Genomic DNA, 13,537 nt, shown 5'->3' on the forward strand with positions numbered 1-13,537 from the left:
CAGGCCCTCCCCAGCCGCTGCCGCAGCAGCGCCGCCGCCTGCATTGCTGGCGGCGCAACCCGCCACCCTCAGCGGATTCGACGACCTGCTGGGCGGCCTGGGCGGCGGCAGCGCGGCGCCAGCGCCGCCGCCGGCGCAGCCGCCTGCCGCCGGCGTCAGCCTGGTGGCGCAGCCGCAGATCACGCCTCAGGAGTTCCAGCACAAGTGGCAGGCCTGGACCCCCTTCGCCCGCACTTTCCAGCAGCCACTCACCGCCTCGGCGGTGGCCGCGGTGGAGGCAAACGGGTACCGAGTACGTGCTACGGAAGGGGGGGGGGGCATGTGTGGACATGCATGTGCCTGTGCCTGGTGAGCTGGCTTTGGTGCTGCGGAAGAGCTGATCCTCCGCCTCTCGGGCGCATGCCTGCGCAGGACTTTACCGCACACATCGGCCAGGCCAACGTCGCCAACTTTGCGACGCCTCGCGAGGGCTCCGCGCCGCCCCTGCGCTTCCTGTTCCATGCCCAGGCGGCGGGCAGCGGCGCGCACGTGCTGGTGCAGGTGTGGCGCGGCGCGGCGTGGCAGCCTCTGTGCCCGCGCCCTCGTCCGCTGCTCTCTTCGCGCCCGTTCGGCTCACCGCCGTGCGCTTCTGACAACGCCCCTGCCTGCAGATCACAGTCAGCAAGGCGCCGGCGGGAGCTGCGGCCATGGTCAAGTCTGACAGCCCAGCGGCGGCGGAGCACGTGGTGGAGCTGCTGCAGACCCTGCTGCTCACTCTGTGACGCCGCACATGCGTGAGTTAAAGTGCCTCGGCGCACCATAGATGCGGTTGGCACGTGTAAATTGATCCGGTGTTTGATTCGAGAGAAGAAGCGGCGGCAAGCCATCATGCTGAGAGTGCTGGGGCGGCGGCCAGGAGGCGGAGCCCAAAACGACCCGAAGTCGCGCAGCGATGCGTTAAACGGCAGCCATCAGACATGCTGAGGCGACGGAGAGGAGCAGAAGGGGCGGAGGGTTCGGGGGATGGGTCTTCCGCCACCGCCACTCGAGGGCGAGCCAGGTGCGCTGAGCTACTGAGCAGTTGGTGTTGCTGAGCGTCTTGGCGCCATCAAACGCCGCGATGCCGCCCCGCCGTTGGTGCTGCAGCCCCACCGCCGCCGCCGCCATCACCCCGCTGTCCGCCGTCGCGCTGCTGGCGGCGGCACGCCTCCTTAGCGCTTTTCTGAACATCATCCACGACTGCGACGAGACGTACAACTACCTAGAGCCGTTGCACTACATCCTGTTTGGCAGCGGCATGCAAACCTGGGAGTACTCTTCTCAGTTTGCCCTCCGCTCCTACCTTTATCTGCTGCTCCACGCGCCGCCAGCCGTGGCGCCCGCGTTGCTGCTGGGTGCGGGCCGTACGGGTGAGCATGGCAGCTGTGATGGGTTTGTGCATGCAACACGCAGTGATGCATGGTGTCCCATCGTGCCTTAGGCCCCATGCCTGCCTCGCCACAACAGTTTACTCCTTGCTGCCACTCCAACACACGCTGCACAAATTGCCCTATGCACAGGCAAGCTGGCTGGCTTCTACCTGCTGAAAGCAGCACTGGGCCTGGCATCGGCCGCCACAGAGGCCTGGCTGTATCGGTGAGGCCGCTCGCTCCCTACTTTGTGCGCCCGACTTGCCTGCTCCCCTCCGTTTGTGGTCGCCTGTTTGGCCGCGAATCAGCTGCCTGTACCCGCCCAAGCCTCCTGTCGCTGGCCTGCTCTCCCCGATCTGGTTTGCTGCAGGGCCGTGGCGCGGCGGTACCGTCCCGCGGTGGCCCACGCCCTGCTGCTCTTCCTCTGCGTCTCTTCCGGCATGTTTGCCGCCAGCACCAGCATGCTCCCCTCCACCTTCACCATGTATGCGCTGACGGCGGCAGCAGCAGGCATGCTGGAGGGGCGGCCCTACCCTGTGATAGCCGCAGCAGCCATTGGTGAGCGAGGGTGCCGCCCTGGTGGGGTGGGCTGTTGTCTGTGGCTGGCTGACTGAGCGGCATACAGCTGCGCCACGAGGCCAGACACGCCTGGGCACTTGCCCTCGCTCTGCCGCCATGCCGCCCTCCCCCAACCCTCCCTGCCCCGCAGGTGTGGTGTGGGGCTGGTGCGTGGCGGGCTTTGCCTTTTTGCCCTACGCTCTGTGGGTGCTGGTGGCGGCACCGCTGCTGCCGGCTGTGGGCATGCTGCTGCTGAGCTTGGTGGGGACGCTGGGCCCGCTGGTACTGGTGGATCGATACTTCTATGGCGCCTGGACGGTGAGTGACCTGAGCAGCGGGATGCTTGGCGCCAGCTGGAGATGAGCCAGTGTCTGGGGGCGACAGGAATGGCTTGCTTGCAAGCTCGCCACATTGTTTCCTGAGGTTTTAGAGGGGCTGGAGGTTGGGCATGTGTCGGCTCTCCTGCTTCACAATGCCTGGGGACTGTACTGCTGTACCACCATGGACATACTGCTGTACCGCAGGCCTCCCTATGGAACTTTGTCCGGTACAACGTGGTGGGCGGCGGCGACAGCGCTCTGTATGGCGTGGAGGGCCCCGCTTTCTACCTGCGAAACGGCTTCAACAACTTCCAGCTCCTGCTGCCGCTGGCCCTGGTCCTGCCGCTGATCGCGGCTGCCGCTGCGGCGGCCGGCGGCGCCGGCCTGGCCGCAGTGCCAGCCCCGGGCAAGGGCAAGGGCCGCAAGGCCGCGGGCGGAAGCGGCGCCATGCTGTGCCTGCTGGCCTGCGTGTCGCCGCTGTATGTGTGGCTGGCAGCCATCACGGCTCTGCCCCACAAGGAGGAGCGGTTCCTATATGTGGCATACCCTCTGGTGAGCTGGGGGCCCCAAGGGGCTGGGCAGGAGCCTTTGCTTGCCAGGCTGGTTCTGCGTTGCCTGCGCAGAAGCAGGGCTGTATTGGCGAGTAGCCTGGGCTGCCATGCCTCCGTTTGTACCCCGCCCTGCTGTGCCACCGCCTTGCTTAAGACCTGCCTCTGCCACGGCACAGCAGACGTGGTTGCCCGCCAGGTTCGGCAGGCATCCAGGCTGGAGAACTCCTCCCTGGCCCAACTGCTCCCCGGTCGCTTGCCATCTCTGGCTTTCAGGTCTGCCTGGCAGCGGCGGCCAGCTTTGTGTCGCTGCTCGACCTGGCGCGGCGCCTGCTGGGAGCGGTGCTGCCACGGCGTGCGGCCGCGCTGGCCGTGCGCGCCGCTGCGGCGCTCTTCCTCGCCGCCACCTGCCTGCTGGCGATCAGCCGCACAGCGGCACTGGTGATCAACTACGGCGCCCCGCTGCAGATCTACAAGCACCTGCCAGAGGTAAGCTAGCCAGCCCAGGCCCGCCCTTTCGACGTCGCCTCAGCCCCTTGCCTGCTGCCTTCCCGCCCAATCATGAGCCGCCTGCACACGCGGCATGGCCCTGCCACTCCACCCACCCGGCTGCCCTCTGTTCCTGCAGGCATCTGGCCCAGGGCAGCCAGTTGCGGTGTGCGTCGGGGCTGAGTGGTACCGCTTCCCCTCTGCTTTCTTCCTGCCCGGCGACCGGTGCCGCCTACGCTTCATCAAGTCGGGCTTCACCGGCCTGCTGCCGCGCCAGTTCGACCCAGGAGAGGTGCGCGGGGCGGGCCGGCTGGCACCCTCAGCCGCCGTCCCTCTCCGTTCCAGGCGCTTGCGCCCCTTCCGCAACGTCCTGGCTGTCTTATTGGCCCCATTGGTGTTTGCCCTGCCATCTGCGTGCTGCGTCCCGCAGGGCGGCACCCGAGCGGCTCCACCCCACTTCAATGACCGAAACCGCGAGGAAGCAGCCAACTACTGGCCCTCCGCCGCCGGCTGCGCCTACGCCGTGACGTTGCAAGAGGAGGGGCAGGGCCAGGGCGGCGCTTTCATCGACGAGCTCGGTGAGAGACAGATGGACAGAAGGAGTGTGTGGTGCATGGGTGTGCGTTGCAGTTGATGTTGCTGGTGCAGGTACAGCTGTTGCTGTTGGTGTCGGTGTGGTGGTGGACACAAGCAGTGCAGCAGCAGCAGGGGAAGCACCATACCTCGTTGTGCCTCCTTGCCTCCCCTGCAGGTGACACCGATGACTGGGAGGCGGTTGCGGCGCTGTCTTTTGTAGACAATGCGCGCTCGCCGCAGCTCTTCCGCGCGTTCTACCTACCCCGCCTGTCGGCCGTTAGGAACCGGCATGTGCAGTACGTGCTGCTGAGGCGGCGGCTGCAGGCCGAGGGGCAACAAGAGCGGGCCGCAGCCGCTGCAGCGGCAGAGTGATGATTTACCGGGCTGGCTGTTGTAGATGGCAATTGATTTACTAAACAATTAGTTGAATCAACATGTTTGCAAGTGCAGAAAAAATGGGCTGCCCTAGAGCGCCGCCAGCCACGCCGCGGCCGAGGCCAGCAGCGCCGTGGTCGGCCACGCCAGCCGGGCCGCCGCTGAGGTGGCGCCGGGCTTGGGCGTCTCCACGGGGGCGGTGTAGTTAAAAACCCAAGCGGGCACGGTGGGGCGGGTGATTTCGTAAAGTCGCGGCACATCTGCGGCGGCAGGGGGGCATGCGCATGTTGCTACCACGCTGCCAGGGCAGCGTATAGCCTGCATATAGGCTACCCCCTACGGGGCATGTGTGACTGCCTGCAGGCAGCCACTCACATCCGATGATGATTTCCTCCTCTCCTGGCGCGGGGTCGGGCACCACCCAGGTGTCGCATGTGTGGTCGTTCCAGCTGAGGTCGCCGATGCCCCACTCAGGCCGGTCCTGCACCACAGGCGGGCCACCAGTCGGGCACACTGCTTAGCAGGACGGGGAGAGGGGGCAGCAAGGGACCACCGCCCAGCCCAGCCCTGCGCTGGCAAGCCGCCCGCTCGCGCCTGTAGCAGGGCGGTGGAGCCGTTGATCCAGATGCTGGCGGGCACACGCTTGTACCAGCTGAAGGGGGCGGTGCTGGGGACCAGATCCATGCGGTACACGTACCTGCAGGCACAACAGGATGCAGCGCTGTGGGGGCGGGCAGCGGGATGCGCTGCCTTGCTGTGCTGCCCCCGAGGAACAGCTAGCTGCTCTCCCTAGCCGCCAGCCTCATCCAAGCTCCTCACTTGTAGGCGCGCCCCACAGTGGTTTCAAACGCCAGCTTGAACTCCTCGTTTCCGGGGATGGGGCCGCCCTGCATGCAGGGCAGCGTGCCAGGGCCGCAACATCACCGGCAGCAGCTGCCAGCTGGGCTCTGCTGTCGGCACACATTTGGTCCACATGCACGTGCCTGCTGCTGCTGCCACCACCGCTGCTCGCCTGGTTGGCGACCAGCACGTCAGCGCCTGGAAAGAGGATGGAGGACCACACGCCGCACATCTCGCTGAGGGCGGCGCCGAGCGAGAAGCCGGAGCAGGTGACGCGGCGCGGGAACTGGGCGCCGTTGATGGACTCCAGGGCCTTGAGGATGCTGTCCTCCTCTGCGTGCGCGGGCATGGACCATTCGGTGAGATGGCAGACACTCGACTGCCTACCACCCATCCACCCACCCGCCTGCCACCCACCATGGTGGCCACCAAGCCCGCACCTCTGTCGGGGAAGATTGCCAGGCTCTTAAACTGGTTGTAGAACCCCGCATGCACCTCCACGTCGCCTGTGAGCTGCAGAAAGAGAACAGGGGCAACTGGAGCCTGTGGCCAAGCACTTCAGCCTGGCTGCGCTTTTCCGGGCAGGTGGCTGCAGCGCGCCTTTGTCAGGCTGTCTTCCTGGCTTGTGTGGACTCCGTCCGGGTGGATGTTCTCACTGTCTTCGATGAAGCCCTCAACCTGCAGTGCGTGCACACCACAGCAGTGACACAGGCGCGGCAGCCACGGCGCTGCCAGCCTGGCGGTGGGCACACAGCATCACGCACGGCGTTGGCGTGGCCCGGCCCTCCACACCTGGATCCCGTTGGCGTCGGTAAACCAATCCCGTGATTCCTCTGTGGCATAAAGACGGGGAAGGCAGGGCACGCCATGAGTACAGGCATGCCACCCACCAGGCATGCCACCCACCAGGGCAGCGAGCGGCCCAAATAGGGCTGGCGAGGCGGCGGGCGTTTGGCGCCTCTGTCCAGGCCTGTCTGGGCAGTGGGCGCGTTTGGGAGAACATCTATGCGCACACCTGTATACTTCCAGAGGAAATGGGCGGTTTTGGTGGTGTTATCCCAAGCCACGATGGCATCAGCATCTGTTTTGTCATCAGTCAGGACCTGGCGCAGGGGGCGGGCGGGGCGGCATCACGTGTCAGCAGCAGGGGCGGCATCACGTGTCAGCAGCAGGGGCACGGCATTGGTGACATGGCAAAAGCATTGCTGGCAGCGCAGTTGGTGGTGAGTGGCGGCAAGGGAGCACCGTGTACGGCAGGCCCCCAAGGATCGTCTCATTGTCGAAAGAGAGGCAGGAGCCCTCGAGCAGCGGGCGCGTCTGCGGCACGTGTTGCATGCAGCACAGCGGGCGGGAGAGTGGGATCGGGACTGCGATGGGATCTGCTCAGCCAGCAAGCTGGATGGCAATCTGCTCAGTACTGCTGCCAGCCATCATGCATTGCCAGCCGCCAGTACCGCCGGTACAGTCTGCAGCTCCATGTTTGGTGCCAGAGCCAGCCGCACAGGACCAGCAGCACCCCGCCTTTCACCTTGCAAAACATGACTGGGCAGTCCGAGGGCGGCAGCTGGTACTCCTCAGGCAGGGTGGGGTCGGGCCCCAGCATCGCATACACCTCAGAAAAGTTCTCTGCGCCCAGCCAGCAAGCAGCAGGAGGCGTGAGCCCCTGCTCACGCCTCCTGCTGCATCAGAGAGGCGCCGCCTGCAGGCAAGGCACTTCTCAGCGTGGAGGCAGGCAGCCTGCTGCGTGGCGCCGCCAGCTCACTGTTGCCGGGGTCTTGGATGCCGACAGGCGCGTAGGGGGGCAGGTTGGGTAGGCGCACCGCCCCAGGCAGGATGTCCTTAGTAATGAGGAGGTTGACAGCTTGGGCCGCCGCCAGCACGCCGGCTGCACCGAAGCAAAGGCCAGGGGAGCGACAGCGGTTGGCCAGGGGTGCTGGTGGTTGCCCTGCCCAGAGCAAGCATGACACCGCATGCAGACAGGCAGGCATGGCAAGGAGCAAGCCGACCTTCGGTGGTGGCGGGCACGGCAAAGGGCCACCTGCAGGCAGCCACCGCGACAGCGGAATGGATGACGAGAGGAGCCAGCAGCTGCAGCCGCAGCAGTGGTGGCACCCGGCATAAAGGCAGTACACCTCCAGCCAGCGGCTGGACCTCCAGCCAACGGCTGCTGCCCGCTCACATGTAGTGCAGCACCACCAGCTGTTCAAAGCTCCAGGCGAACTGCGGGTTGAACCCCACCTGCACAAACAATGTGCAGGGCAGGCGGAGAAGATGCTGAGGCAGGGCGGACGGTCTCACACCACCGCCGCCGCCCACCGCCGCTGCACATGCACACGCGCATGCATGCTGCCAGGGTTCACAGGAGTCGGCCCGTTGGGGGGCATGCCGGCGTGGGAAACGCACGAAGGGTGTGTCAAAGGTGACGACATCCACGTTTGCCTCTGGGTACTGCAGCGCAGCCCAGGGCCCGCACAGCACGGCCAGGCCGCCAGAGGGCCCCTCCCCCACGCAGATCACCCGCACCACCTCCTCCCCTTCCATGAAGGCACTGATTGTCTGCAGGGGGTGGGCGAGCGCATGGCGTGTGGCGTGCGTTTGGGGTGTGACGGTTGTAGGGCAGAATGTGCGTGGCAGTGTGGTGGGGGTGACAACAGGAGCGTGAGTGCAACAAGCCAGGAAGCCAGCCCACTAGCCCCTAATCACCTCTGACAGCTCGCCAGCAGTGGAGTTGCCCTCGCTGAGCGGAGCCCAGCTGTCGAGCAAGGCGGTGGGGGCCTGGGAGGTGTAGACGAAAGGCTGGAGGAATGGCACCCGCGCGGTGCTGTCGGCCCAGCTGGCAGCTGCGGGGCGGCAGGCAGGGCGGCGGGCAGCACGCGGCATGGCTTTACGGGACAATGCTGGTGCTGGCAAGAAGCTGCTGGCAAGGGCAGCCCAGTGCTCACTGGAAGTCAAGGAGGCATCTTCAAAGACCAACACCACCTCGCCAGGCAGCGCCTGGAACAGTGTCACCTGCAGGCACAAGCAGGCGCAGAGGCAGGCCGGCGGCTGACGGGACGCTCCCCCGGGCAGCGGGGGGCATTCCACCGGCCCTGCCAGAGAGTACACAAGGGTGCTTTGCAGCAGCTACAGGTTCCAGCTGGCCGGGTCCACAGTTGAGCTCGCTGGCTGGCTGCAGCAGGATGAGCACCTGGCTGCTCTCCCCAACTGGCACTTCCTCCACCCGCACGCCGATATCGGCCAGCGCAGATGCGTTCTGCAGGAACTGCATCGCGTGCGCAGTCCGTACTGTCACCGTGTCTGCAGGCAGCATGCACGATAGCAAGCACAAAGTGAAAGATGGCAGGGGGCCGCAGCAAAGTCCCGACGCAAGGCGGCAACCGGCGGGCGGGAAGCCGCCCGCTGACGGAAGCTTAAACCCGCTGGACCGCAGGGCGTACGCACTGTAGCTTGCTTGTGTGGGCTTAAAGTCTGGTAAAGCAAGAACTAGCTTGCAACATAGACTCCCCGCCGAAACGGGACGGGAACCGGGCGAAAGCAGAGAAAGCAATAAAACAGGGGTGGAGCAAGGCGACATGCAACGCAAGCAGCTGACAGGGCACGCATCGAAACGTGTGTATGACTGGCAAAGTGGCATGGCGCATTGGGGAGAAACGCAACGGTACGGGAGCATGGGCTGGCCAAACGGCAGTGCGGAACGCTAGGTCACTAGAAAAGCAGGGAAAGGCGCACTATGTATGCAATGAGGGCAGCCCCGGCTCGGGGCCGTTGAGAAAGCAGTGGGCGGGAGGGGGGAGGCCCCGGTGTGGGCGGGCCCCATCGAGGGGGGATGGGGCGCGCAAGCGGCCAGATGGGGCGGGGCGCGGGCGGCAGTGGAGTCCTGCGGCTGGGTGGGATATAGGGCAATGAGCGTTGAGCAGTGTGCGATGAGCAATGAGCAATGAGCAGTGAGCAGCCCCTCCCTAAACAAAGTGAAGCGCAGGACGGGGTCCGGTGGATGGGAGGCAAGGAAACGCGGGGGGTTGCCACGTGCGCTACCGCCGCCGCCGCAGGCAGCACCCCTGCGGCGGCGGCAGCGGCAGCAAGCCGTGGACCCAAACGCCGTGCCGCCGCCGCCGCAGGCAGCACCCCTGCGACGGCGGCGGCAGCAAGCCGTGGACCGAAACGCCGTGCCGCCGAGTCCCGTGGCTGTGGCCGTGGGCTTCTGGCAGGAAACTACGGCCGCAGCTCGGCAGCACGGGGGCGTCGCAGCGTGCCGCCGCCGCCGCGCTGCCCCCCGGGCACGGCGGCGCCGGCAGCAAGCTTGGGCCCAAACGCCGTGCCGCCGAGTCCCGTGGCTGCGGCCGTAGACCGTGGGCCGGAAACTGCGGCCGCAGCTCGGCGGCACGCGGTTCTGTTCAAGTCGCCAAGCGTGCAGCAGCGCCGAACCACGCTTCCCGGCCTCGGCGCATGCCTTCAGGGGCCCCCTATCGCTGGGCACACCCCTCCAACACCGAACATGCGCCCGGGGGGGAGGGCGGCCCGGGCGGCCCAGGCCAAAGTGGGCCGCCCTCGAGCAAGAGGCGGCCGGTCTGTGTGCTGAATGAATGAATCCCATCAAACGGCCCAAACTCCCCGATCACGATGGGAAGCGTTTCCGAGGGGACCACGAACGGGTATGCTCAGGTAGAAAGTTTTGGGTCCCTTGGCTGATGCTGTGGGCGCTGCGCAGTTGGAGGGTAGGCCACAGCTCACCTCGCCCACAGAGAAGTGGAAGGTGCCCTGGTTGGTGTCCATGATGGGGAGCGTGAGCCAGGAGGACCCCGACAGGAAGCGGACTTGCGCCTTGTCGCCCGCCGACGCATCTTGGTATGCCAGATACGGCACATTGGTTGCGGAGACAGCCACCGAGGTCCATCTCACGGTGCCGGCCGAAAAGCCGGCGGTACCAGCGTACTGCCAAGTCCCCGTGGGGCTGGTCAGCTGCATCACAGTTGCCTTGCCGCCCCGGCTGCCATCAGCAAAGGAAACGAAGATGATGCCGTTGGGCGCGACAGCGATGCTGGGATAGTAGGCTGCACGGGCAGGGAAGGAGGTGCATGTGAAGGTTTCGGGGTGGTGGATGGGTGGTGGCGGCTGGCAGACCAACAGCTCCAGGCCTGAGCCAGCTGGCAACGGCCAGCACACCCTCCACCCAAAGCCGCTTTTGGGGCCGTGGGGAGCACAGCAGCCAGCGTGGCAGGCTGCGCATCCCCCGACACGACAGGTGGGAGTGGACTGCACCGGTCAATGCCGCCACAGTGCCCTCCCCTGTGAGCACCCAATGGTACTGGGTACCAGTCCACATACCTGTGCCGGGGCTGAGCTGGGGCTGTCCAGCAGGCGCCCACGCGGTGCCGTTGTGTGTGAGCACAGTGGCCTTGAAGGGAGTGTACAGGTCTCTGAACACAAGGTACGGCGTGTCCTGCCCCAGCGCAAGCTTCAGGTTGGCCACTTCGGTGTCCCACAGAGGGCGGGACCCCACATCTTGCCAGCTGCAAGCGCCGGAAGGGCAGGTGGGTGGGGGGGTAGCAAAAGGCGCGCGAGAGCGGCAAGTGGTGGTGGTGGCTGCAAGAACATGAAACAGCGGCATAGCAGCGGTGCTTACAAGGGGGGCGGTGGGGAGGGGGGCGGCCGCGGAGGCGAGGGTGGAGGAGGTCTTGGCGAGGGCGGGGGAGGCCGGGGCGAGGGAGGCAACGGCGTAGGGCTGGGAGGGCTGCAGGCATCAAGGGGGCTGCTGTAGCAGCGGGAGCAGCGGGAGCAGCGGGAGCAGCAGCGGGCCTGCCATGGCATCTGCGCAGTGGCTTGATGCAGGGCAGGCCCCAATTGCCATATGAGAAAGCGCTAGGCAATAAGCTTTCCAGTCGGCCTGCTCGCTGCAGGAGTCGAGGGAGGGAGGCTCAGAGAGCTCACCAGGGAGGAATGTCGAGGGAGGAAGAAGCCGGAGGCGCTTGCCTGCAGAGGGAGTGGCCATGGAAGGAGCACCGCTCAACCGCCATGCCACCGACAGGTTGGCACGGTCCCGACAGTAGCCAGGGCATGCAAGCAGGCAGCAGCAGCAGCGGCATGCAGGGTGAGCCAACTGCAGCCGGCTGGCCAAGGCCACCAACTCACCCGCGTAGCACCGCCACGTGCGCAGGGTCGGCGCTGTCTCGCAACGCGATGTGCGGCTGGTCGCCAGCGCCCAGCGCAAAGCTGAACCGGGTGGCGATCTCACTTGAGGTGTGGACGGTTCCAGTGGAAAAGCGCTGCCGCACCCAGGCTGTGCCATCATACCTTGCTAGCCAGCCAACCTCCGACTGGCTTACATACGCCACCCAGGGGTGGCCGGTGGAGGCCAGGGCCAGCGAGGTGGAGTGCGCGATGCCGGGGGACAGCGGGGCGGAGCCGACCAGGGACCAGGTGCCGCAGACGTAGCGCCGCACCACGGCACGCAGCCCCACGCTGGCATCGACGTAAGCCAGGTACGGCACATTTTGATTGTCCAGCGCCAGGCTGCACGGCGGCAGCGGCGGCGGCGGGGCGTGGTGGGCGTTGGCAAGCCAGCAGCAACTGCACACTTGACGGATGCTGCTCGACAGCTGGGCTGCTGCAGAGCACGCCGTGCCTGGTGTAGTAGACGGCGGCGGAGGTGAAGCCCGCAACGCCGCCCAGGGGGAGCCAGGTGGCGGCGGCGGCATTATAGCGCATGACTGTGGCGCGGCCGCCGTTGCTTCGGTCCTGGTAGGCCACATGCACTGCGGCAGCAGCAGCACCAGGGGTGGCAAAGGGTGGGTGCGGCATGGCCTGGATGGGGGGTGTGAGGCACGCCGCTGGATGGCCCCCGGGTGGGCACATTGGTGAGCAGCGGGCGGGTAGGTGCAGGGACACGCTGCCTCCTTCCCTGCCTGCTCCCTCTCCTTCCCTCCATACCCAGACCGCCCTCCTGCCCTCCCTCCCTCCTCTATCAGCGCGGCGCACCACCGTTGCCAGAGCCGAGGGCCACGCTGACGTAGAAGGCCTGGCCAGCAGAAAACCGAGGCAGGCCCAGCGTGGTCCAGGCCGTGCCGTTGAAGCTCTGCACGGTGGCGGCATCAGCGCCGCCAGCGGCGTCGCGGTACGCCGCCACAGTGCGGTGGCTGGAGGTGGCGACGCGCAGGGAGACATCCGACACTGCCGCCTCTGAGGCGCCTGGGCTGCCCACCGGGGTCCAGCCGGTGGCGGCGGAGTCGTACCGCATGGCTGTCAGCTTGGAGGCGGCGGCGGCGTCCTGCAGGGGAAAGAAGGGGGGCCAGCTGGCAGCTGGCCGCCAGATGGGCGCCTGCATGCTCCTGCTCCAGCCTCAGCAGCCGACGGCGCTCGGTGCCGGCCTGCGAACTGGCCAGCATGGCAGCGTGTACTGACCTGGTATGCGACCACCAAGGGGAAGGTCGAGTCTGGGCTGGCGGCGGCGGAGATGTAGCGTGCAGAGCCGCCGCTGAACCCTGCCACGCCCAGCAAGGCCCAGGTTTCGCCGCCGCCCCACTGCTTCACGCTGGTCTTGTTGGCGGCGGCGCCGTCGCGGAAGGCCAGGATGGGAGAGGCGTTGAGGGGAATGGCCAAGCTGCGGGTGGAGGGGAGGCATGGAGGCAGGCAGGCACTGTGGTGGCTGGAGGGCATGGGAGGGCGGAGGCTGGCACACACGCGATGCAGAAGTGCAAGGGGGTGCGTGGAGGGCGGGGTGGGAGGGCAGAAGGCACCTGAAAAAGTCGGTGGGGCCTGTGCCTGTTGACCCCAGGGCCGTCCAGCTGCACAGCACAGAGGGGAGCAGGCCGGGCATGAGGCAGCACCCCGCCTGGCAGCCGGCTGTGGCACGGGTAGCAGGCTGCCGCGGAAGGTTGGCGCTCACAAACAGCACACAACTTGGCCGCGCTTGCGCCTGTGCCCCCCAGGCAGCAGCCAAACCATCCGCCACTGGCACCCCAAGACCCACTGGCAGCCGCTGGCAGCAGGGAACTTACTAGGGCAGGGGCGGCGGCGGCGGCGAGGGCCTGCACAGCCCACACCAGCTGCTTGGTCAGCACAAGGCATGGCATGTGTGGGGCCGGCGGGGATGTGCTGCCACAGGTATCCAGCAGGGGCTGCATCATGGCTGCGCTCACTGCGGGGCACAGTGCGCACCTGGGGGACGGTGGAGGCAAGGGGTAGGGCGTTGGAGGGCGGGGTGAGGAAGGAGATGGTGGGTGGGGAGAAGGCAGCGGCGGGGTCGGCGGAGAGGGAGAGGGAGGACGTGGTGAAGGCGGCGGTGGGCTGGGTCGTGGAGGAGAAGGTGGCAGCGGCGAGGGTGGAGGCGGAGAAGGCGGCGAGGGTGGATGCTGTGGTAATGATGGAGATGTCATTGTTTCAGACGGCGTCGGTGGAGGGAGCGGCGGGATGGGCGGTGCCGGGGGTGGAAGAGGAGGGGCGATCG

At 66.8% G+C, this 13,537-nt stretch overlaps 3 protein-coding genes across 3 annotated transcripts; 1 reads left to right on the forward strand and 2 right to left on the reverse strand.

Annotated features, from left to right (window-relative positions):
- Nucleotides 1-1,183: 1,183 nt before the first annotated feature.
- Nucleotides 1,184-4,194, forward strand: CHLNCDRAFT_7476 (hypothetical protein; the record flags this gene model as incomplete). The annotated part of the gene is made up of 10 exons (XM_005849642.1): nt 1,184-1,382; nt 1,539-1,614; nt 1,759-1,946; nt 2,098-2,264; nt 2,471-2,602; nt 2,693-2,818; nt 3,091-3,303; nt 3,443-3,595; nt 3,734-3,881; nt 4,055-4,194. Coding segments are annotated over 10 exons (1,542 nt in total), but the record flags the coding sequence as incomplete, so codon positions are not given.
- Nucleotides 4,195-4,344: 150 nt separating this feature from the next.
- On the reverse strand, nt 4,345-8,362 carry CHLNCDRAFT_143317 (hypothetical protein; the record flags this gene model as incomplete). The annotated part of the gene is made up of 17 exons (XM_005849897.1): nt 4,345-4,514; nt 4,630-4,735; nt 4,894-4,951; nt 5,074-5,141; nt 5,279-5,427; nt 5,535-5,607; nt 5,887-5,927; nt 6,110-6,197; nt 6,340-6,411; nt 6,623-6,720; nt 6,857-6,979; nt 7,101-7,132; nt 7,274-7,332; nt 7,498-7,650; nt 7,798-7,934; nt 8,037-8,103; nt 8,282-8,362. 17 exons carry the CDS (start codon nt 8,360-8,362, stop codon nt 4,345-4,347), a joined length of 1,575 nt encoding a protein of 524 aa, XP_005849959.1.
- Nucleotides 8,363-9,125: 763 nt separating this feature from the next.
- Nucleotides 9,126-12,907, reverse strand: CHLNCDRAFT_143318 (hypothetical protein; the record flags this gene model as incomplete). The annotated part of the gene is made up of 8 exons (XM_005849898.1): nt 9,126-9,152; nt 9,826-10,145; nt 10,420-10,604; nt 11,224-11,604; nt 11,675-11,846; nt 12,070-12,358; nt 12,493-12,691; nt 12,828-12,907. 8 exons carry the CDS (start codon nt 12,905-12,907, stop codon nt 9,126-9,128), a joined length of 1,653 nt encoding a protein of 550 aa, XP_005849960.1.
- Nucleotides 12,908-13,537: the final 630 nt, after the last annotated feature.

The sequence above is a fragment of the Chlorella variabilis genome, assembly GCF_000147415.1.
Source record: "Chlorella variabilis unplaced genomic scaffold CHLNCscaffold_5, whole genome shotgun sequence".
NCBI lineage: Eukaryota > Viridiplantae > Chlorophyta > Trebouxiophyceae > Chlorellales > Chlorellaceae > Chlorella > Chlorella variabilis.